The sequence below is a fragment of the Sinocyclocheilus rhinocerous genome, unplaced genomic scaffold, assembly GCF_001515625.1.
Source record: "Sinocyclocheilus rhinocerous isolate Xijiao unplaced genomic scaffold, SAMN03320098_v1.1 scaffold470, whole genome shotgun sequence".
NCBI lineage: Eukaryota > Metazoa > Chordata > Actinopteri > Cypriniformes > Cyprinidae > Sinocyclocheilus > Sinocyclocheilus rhinocerous.
Window position 1 is genome coordinate 297,038 of NW_015637537.1, and position 7,857 is coordinate 304,894.

General features: G+C 35.4%; 1 protein-coding gene across 1 annotated transcript in view; it reads right to left on the reverse strand.

Moving 5' to 3' along the window:
- The window catches only part of plch2a (phospholipase C, eta 2a), a 43,718-nt gene extending 41,722 nt beyond the window's left edge, over positions 1 to 1,996 (reverse strand). The window contains exon 1 of the mRNA XM_016563989.1: positions 1,478 to 1,996. Within this exon, the coding sequence (XP_016419475.1) occupies positions 1,478 to 1,724 (247 nt within the window). The 5' untranslated portion in view covers positions 1,725 to 1,996. The remainder of the gene's footprint in view (positions 1 to 1,477) is intronic.
- Between the last annotated feature and the right edge of the window lie 5,861 nt (positions 1,997 to 7,857).

The following is a 7,857-nucleotide window of genomic DNA, read 5'->3' on the forward strand; positions in this document are numbered from 1 at the left end:
TTTTTTTTTTTTTTTTTTTTTTTTTTTTTTTTTTTTTTTTTTTTTTTTTTTTTTTAGTTAGTTAGGCTTGTATTTTTTGCTGTGGTATCAAATAAGTATATAGTGTTTGTTTCAAACCATGATTCATTTTACTGATCCGAAAAATGACCCGATCCCCACTAAAAAATCTCAACCATGAGTTTTGTGATCTGTTTAACCCCATCCAATACCCATACGTACGTCTTGGCCACTTGAGAGCAAGTGCACAAGACAGGAATTAAGTGTGTAAGACTGCGCCAGGTCTGCAAAATGCCAAAGTTCAGCGCCCTTAATGCACACTATATCCACACTATTTCTAATACTCTGCTTTTGAGCAGTGGTTAAGGCTAAGCGTATCCCATCATTCATCATGTTCAGGATCTCGTACCCTGAAATTGTCGGGTTGAAGAAAAATGTCCACTTTAAGGTAAATTAATAAGATATAACATATATTTTGGCAGTGAAATGTGAAGTGTTGCACATTTCAATGATGCAGAGATGAGTAGGTTTAATTTGTAAAACGTTAGAAGCACCAAAATTAAATAGTTTTGTTCGTTCCACAGGGACATTTAGAAGTTTTAGTGCAAAGTATTAAAAACTTTACTTACAGCTTTACAACACTATGTCGTAAGTGTGTCCCATCAGGTAATCAAAAGTTCTGCACACACTTATAGCCTCATGCTCACCTGCACACTTGGGCCAAATGCAAGAAATAGGTCATACAAATAGACAAGTGGTCAAGTGCAAAGACTGCAAGAGTGGTTATTGGGACAGGCTACATCGACATCAAACCTGACAAAAACATAAAATTGCTATTACATAAGCCTATCACTTGCCTTGATGTATGAGCCAGAGGGTCGATATAATAGCGTTTTTTAAATTTGCCTTGGAAAATTGATAGCCATATTATATATACTGTACAAATAAAAAAAATGTTTCTGATTTATATAGGTGAATAAACGAAGCAAAGTCAAAATCTTGCCAAACACCAAGACATTTTACTTACAGCTTTACAACACTGTGTCGTAAGTGTGTCCCATCAGGTAATCAAAAGTTCTGCACACACTTATAGCCTCATGCTCACCTGCACACTTGGGCCAAATGCAAGAAATAGGTCATACAAACAGACAAGTGGTCAAGTGCAAAGACCTGACAAAAACATAAAATTGCTATTACATAAGCCTATCACTTGCCTTGATGTATGAGCCAGAGGGTCGATATAATAGCGTTTTTTAAATTTGCCTTGGAAAATTGATAGCCATATTATATATACTGTACAAATAAAAAAAATGTTTCTGATTTATATAGGTGAATAAACGAAGCAAAGTCAAAATCTTGCCAAACACCAAGACATGCCACTTCACAAAAAGACTTTGGCAATCCACTAAACTGAAATAATTAAATATGTTTATTTAAAAACAAAGAATTAATCGATTTATCCTGTTTTTTTGACTCTTACCAAATAAGCCTAGCTTCCATTTGGATCCGTACACAGAGCTATCCCCCGTCCAAAAGAATCCCGCCAGGAGCCGTGACAGGGTCAGCTTGTGGAGAGCATTAGAGCAGGCGGCTGCCACCGCTGGCTTCGCCACTCGGGCTGGACGTGTTGCCGGCTTAGTAGCAAGCACGGGCTTCATCTGAGGCGCTAATGTTGGGGGCATCACGACAGAAGTGACCGAACTGGCAGACAGCACGGCTGCGCACATCGCTCTGTTGTTGCCAGCTTACTAGTAGAGTCCTTGATTTCTTTCTTGCGCTTTGCTTCCTCTGATTCCTGCCTTTACAATCACTCTGTCAAACAAAGCTCTAGGCAAGCCTCCATCCAACACTGTTTCACGAGAAAGTCTAACGGCAAGAACATGAAAAAACAATACGCCCAAACCCGCAGGATTTTGAAGGATAGTCTTCCAGACATCAGAACAGTTTTAGCATCTTCAGTCCAAGCTTTCTGATGGCATGCTGTGAGATGCTGTACTAGTAGTAAAGATGCTAACTTATTGACTGTGTAGCACCTGTCAAGCCAACACTTAAATCCCCTCAGAACTGTAATCCAGGCCTGGGGGATTTAGGTAGCTTATTGCGCACAGAACCACAGCACAGATATCAGAGGAAGAGAGAGAGAGTTCATTCCATTTATCAGCTCTTCCTATAATCATAAAAGCATCTCCATGATTGTTGTCTATCCACGGAACTTCAAAGTAATGGTGTAATGCAATTGCATTTGCTCATAAACAGGAAGATCATTCAGGTTTTTAGAGGCTCTTGCTAAAGCAAGCATCACTATCATTATTGCTCATACTATATGAATAAATTCTTAACCCTGACTATTAAGATTTGATGTGCAGCTCTCTCTGCATCATTTGCGCTACAGGCATGAATGATACCTCAAATAATCCAGCCTGTGGAGGAGGGGTGTGCTGTTACCTTTCTAAGAGATTTGACTTACAATATAAGGATGGGGAAGATAAAACAAGCACAAAAAAGGTGCACATGGATATTCTAGGTAAAATAAATAAATATATATACACTATTATCAACAATCAATACAATATTGCATTTAATAATTAATAACTCATTTAAACCTAGTTCAAATCATAACAAGTAAAATCATAATTTATCAATAAAACAAATTTCAGCAGTCACACTTTATTTTAAGGTGCAGTTTTCATTATTAACTATGTATTAACTTTGACTTTTCCCTCAATAAACTCCTAATCTGCTGCTTATTAATAATTAGTAAGGGAGTTGTTAAGTTTAATTATGGGGTAGGATCAAGGGATCTAAAATATGGTCATGTAGAATAAGGCATTAATATGTGCTTTATAAGTGCTGATAAATAGCCAATATGCTAGTACGTATTATGCATGCTAATAAGCAACTAGTTAATAGTGAGAATTGGTTCTTAAAATAAAGTGTTACCATTTCAGTATTTTTAGATTTATTCCAAAATATTAACTTTAATAGTGCAGTAAAAAGTTACGGATTTTGTGTATATATTATTTGAAAACTGAAATCAGCTGTTCTTCAATAGGAGATTTCGCCAAGCTCATTAAAAGTGCTCACTAAAGTCCGCCTCATCATTTAAAGTTTGACTGGATGTGACAGAGCGAGGTGACAGAAAGTACACTTAAAATATATGTTGGCCTAAATTTAAGATCTATGTTTGTGCATTTATGTGTTATGAATTTCCATCTATTTGGATCGCAGTTTTACATAAACTAATGCACTTAACTAGACCCACTTTATATTAAGTGTCTTTAACTAGTTGCATTTAAATGAATAATTTGCTACAGCGCATTTATTGTGTACATACATGTTTTTACATTGTACTTACAAATACCTTCATGTAGTTATCTGTAATTATTAATTTTTGTTGTTATTCATAATTACTCTACCTCTTAACCCACATCTAAACCTAACCAGACCACCAAAACCTGCCTCTAACCTTAATTGTATCCCACCTTAATAGCAGCAAAAGTTTTTTTTGCAAATCAACATGAACACAATAACTAAACTTTACCAAAAATTCATCATATTTGACATACATATATTAATTAAAGACATAAAGTGGAACGATTTAAGGTGATGCATATTTGTCAGTTAAACATATATGAAACAGGTGATATTTCTTTTAATAAACAGGTTTATATATTTATCATCAATCAATCCAACAGGAAACTATAATTATAACAGTCCAAAACTACATACATATAACATACATTTTAACTGAACTAATATTGTTTGTCACATTTTAACCATGTTCATACTTTTTAATGAAAATGTTTTCACAATTAACACTTTTATGCTGATTTGGAAACAAATGCAAATGCATTTTGAAAATATGATTATTTAAATAAAATAGATGCATATAGTTAATAAAAACCTGTTCCATTTTTTTAACCAGCTATTTTACCTGATGTTTCATTCATGTATGACAGTCAAGTATGCATCACGTTAATATTATTACTGTGTAATCCAAATGGAGCGAATTCTTTTATAAGCAATTCAAATATAAAAATCTTAAATTTAGACCTGTTAATTACTTCATTGCTACGCACTTCTCAACTACCTCCCCACCAATCCCACAAGACATGTTTTATTTTTCTCTTCCAGTTTTAAGATGAGGCACTGCCAACTTTTATACCACATTTATACCACATTTATATTAAGCCACATTTATACATTTTCTTGCTGGCTTTTTGGTGTGATATTCTGTAAAACCTGACAAAACGTGAACCTCAAAATGAACGTGTAAAAAGCTCAGAAAGACCATTTATCAACAGAGTTCAATGAAAACCCTTTTATAAAAAAAATCCAGGTTTTATAAAGAAATAATGACAAGGAAACCTAACAAGCAAGAAGAGCACTGTTGTACACTGCAATATACATGACTTACTTGTCATTAAAACTAAATTTTATTAGCCATGTGTCAGTGAGCGTTGTACATTAAAACCATGTGATCATAAAATAATCTATTACAAGTAAACCACCTCCTGAACCGAGAGACAACTAAGAAGACTCAAGAAATTGTACTGGAACCTTTTGCATTGCATTAAATGATAAATGGGTTAAAAGCTTGTTCGGTTCAATGCAGCATGTTGTTGTTTCATGAGCAGTGCGCATATTATACTTTCAGTCAGCTTTTAAAGGATAACTATAATATCTACTTAATGTATTTTTTGTGTTTTTTAATATATGATGCATAAATCTGTAATAAAGTGATAAATAATAACAGTATACTGTATGTGCCAATGTACCGTCCCATACTGATCCTAATGGAAATCGCTCAAGCTGAGTGCTGTTGCTATATGGTTACCTCCTCAGTCTAACACAACTTTACATCACAAGCATTGATTTAGAGCCAGGTAGTGTAGGTAGCTCAGGTAACGCATGTGTTAGCGAGATGGGGGTTTTGTTTTTCCTGGCTCTGTGTTTGGAACAACAGTACAGGACGAAAGTGTGCTCCGTCACCTAAAGGTTAATTAGTTTTTTTTTTCTTTTTTCTAAAGGATCTGTACTGTCTACAATGAAAACTCAGAACACATTTAAGTAAATGATCTACAGTAGGCTTTTCTGCTAGCTGAAAAGGAGAAGGAAGCCGTACTGTCCAAAGATTTCCTCAGGCAGAGGAAATTATACCGCGGCACTGATTGTCTTGCATTTTTATAAAAGGTCGGAAGCAAAATGATTTGAATTCATTATGCGTGCCAGGGAAAATGCTAAAAGATAATTAGAAAATAAATTTTTAGGATGAAAATTGCTGGTTGAAAAAGTCACTGCATAATGGTCCTACATGTACAAATTTCCATTGACAGATTGCCGGTCAAAGGAAAAGCAGAGGTCATGCTGTGATAGCAAATGCCTGGTGTAAAGTACAGCGTCAGTGCTCTGTCTGCCTGAATTTCCTGCTATGTACTAAATGCTCGGCCCCAGACTGCACCTGAGAAACCTTTACACCCACGAGTATTAGTAGACTGTCTGTTTAATATCTTCTAACACTTTATTTTGATGGATCCACAACATACAGCATACTTATATGAGAAACTTTGCAAGTATATGTCAACTTATTCTACTAACCCTAAACCTAACCTAACAGTCTACTCTGAGAGGTATTAGACATGTAGTTGCAAGTTAATGAGAATTAGTTGACATGTAGTTGCAAAGTTACTTATAGTTAGTAGAATGTCTAAAGTGGACTATCAAAATAAAGTGTAACCGCAAGACTTGAGAATTCATTGTTTGTACTTGAACACACTTCTCCCAGACCACCTTCATATGCTTTATTGATTAATATACTAACAAAGTGTATATGAATTCAACATTTATTAAATCATGCTGAAACTCGCTGGCAGTGTTAGTTTAGTCGATGAATAATTTTCATCATAGTTTTCGTCAACAACATTTTTTTCACTGGTGAAAACGAGGAGATAAATAAATAAAACCAGTTATGAATGATAGAAAGCATGCTGAAAATCTATTGACACTTTCATCAATTAATGAAAAATGTTAGGGAGGGACAATTTGGAAAGAGATCCAATCAGAACTAGTCTCCTGCGTGGTAGGAAGGTTAGATACGAACATTTGAATTGTAACATACTAATCAACCTGGCAGGACATAAGTTAGCATTCACTTGCTGCATGTCTCAAAAACATTCAGAAAGGGGTCATATTATGTTGCTAAAAAGAACATTATTTTGTGTATTTGGTGTAATAAAATGTGTTTATGCGGTTTAAGGTTAAAAAACCACATTATTTTCCACATACTGTACATTATTGTTTCTCCTCTATGCCCCACCTTTCTGAAACGCGTCGATTTTTACAAAGCTCATCAGTCTGAAAAGCGAGGTGTGCTCTGATTGGCCAGCTATCCAATGCGTTGTGATTGGCCGAATACCTCAAGCATGTGATGGAAATGTTACGCCCCTTACCATATTGTGTATTTGGGTTGAAGTGTTCTGGAACAGTGTTGTAAATACAACTTAACCACTGATTTCTAGTTGTGTCCTTTTTTGGAAGACCAAACAAAGTAGTTTCGCTTTCACAGCATCTCCACGACATGGCGGCGGCGGCAACAATAGTACAGCGAGAATCAAAGTTACACCTTCTTTCTTTGCGTGAACATTTGGGCGGCGTTATGCAAATCTTCCCACACAGTGACGTAGACATGTGGGGGCGTGTTAGAACGAGGCGTTTTAGGAAGGCTTGGTTGACTCTTAACTTTTATAAAGAATATCTCTTTGGGTTGGAGAATTTAGTCTTTGCAACTTTAGGGATCTTATCTATTCACGAACAGCTTGTAACACTCCAAAGAGAAAGGAAAACTTGAAATCGCATCATATGACCCCTTTAATGTCGAGGGGGAAAAAGAAGGGAAAAGCAGACATTTGGATGAATTTGAATAACTTTGGCAATGTTTTCTGTGCACACACACCTGAACCGCACACACAGAAAGCTGCATCTCTGACAGTGTATGAGTACAGAATTGAGTTCTCTATTGCGAACTATCCCTCTTGATTAGACAAATACACTGAAAAGTGTGTCAAAATGTCAATTTTGGTGAGCATTCATAACATTCATGTTATCTCTTAAGTGAACGTAAACAGCTGGGAGAATATCGGATGTGTATCAGTATACTGGATCTGTGCATTAGGTCTTAAAGTGACATCATCCTAATATACTAATGTCTGTGTTCTTAATGTCCATAATAAAAATAATAAAAACAGATAATCACTCACTGCTCATCACTGAATCACTTTAATAAGGATTAATGTGTTTAATTTATACAAACAAATATGTCTGCTTTAAAGAATGAAGAATATGTCACCACAGTTATGTAGCGAATCAGCTCAAAGGGGAAATATGAATAATTAATCATAACTAGTTATAATTAATTATAATTATTTAGATCCGCTGTAAGTATTTACTTGACCTCTCAGGGTCAACTGTCTGTCAATTCTAAGAACGTTAATTTCCTGGTTTAGGGAAATAACTTTCTTACTGTACAACTCATGAACAACGTCAAGTGTGATACAAGTAAGACTTTATTAACTACATAAACACTTAAACTAGTCTCACACACACACACACACACACACACGCATACAGTTGGTATAGGAACAGGATTAAAGCTTAGGCAGCAAAGAGAAGAGAAAATAAAGCATGAAGCTATGGGATCATTGGATATTCAGCAGATCTACAGTCTGAAGGAAACATCAGCTTCTTAGTTCAAACACACCTTTGTAAAAAGGTGCAAATGATACTTAATGTATCAATTAATAAGACTAAGTTTGATACTTGCACGTCTTGTCTGTCTGACAGAGAGTCCTGATACAATCTGAA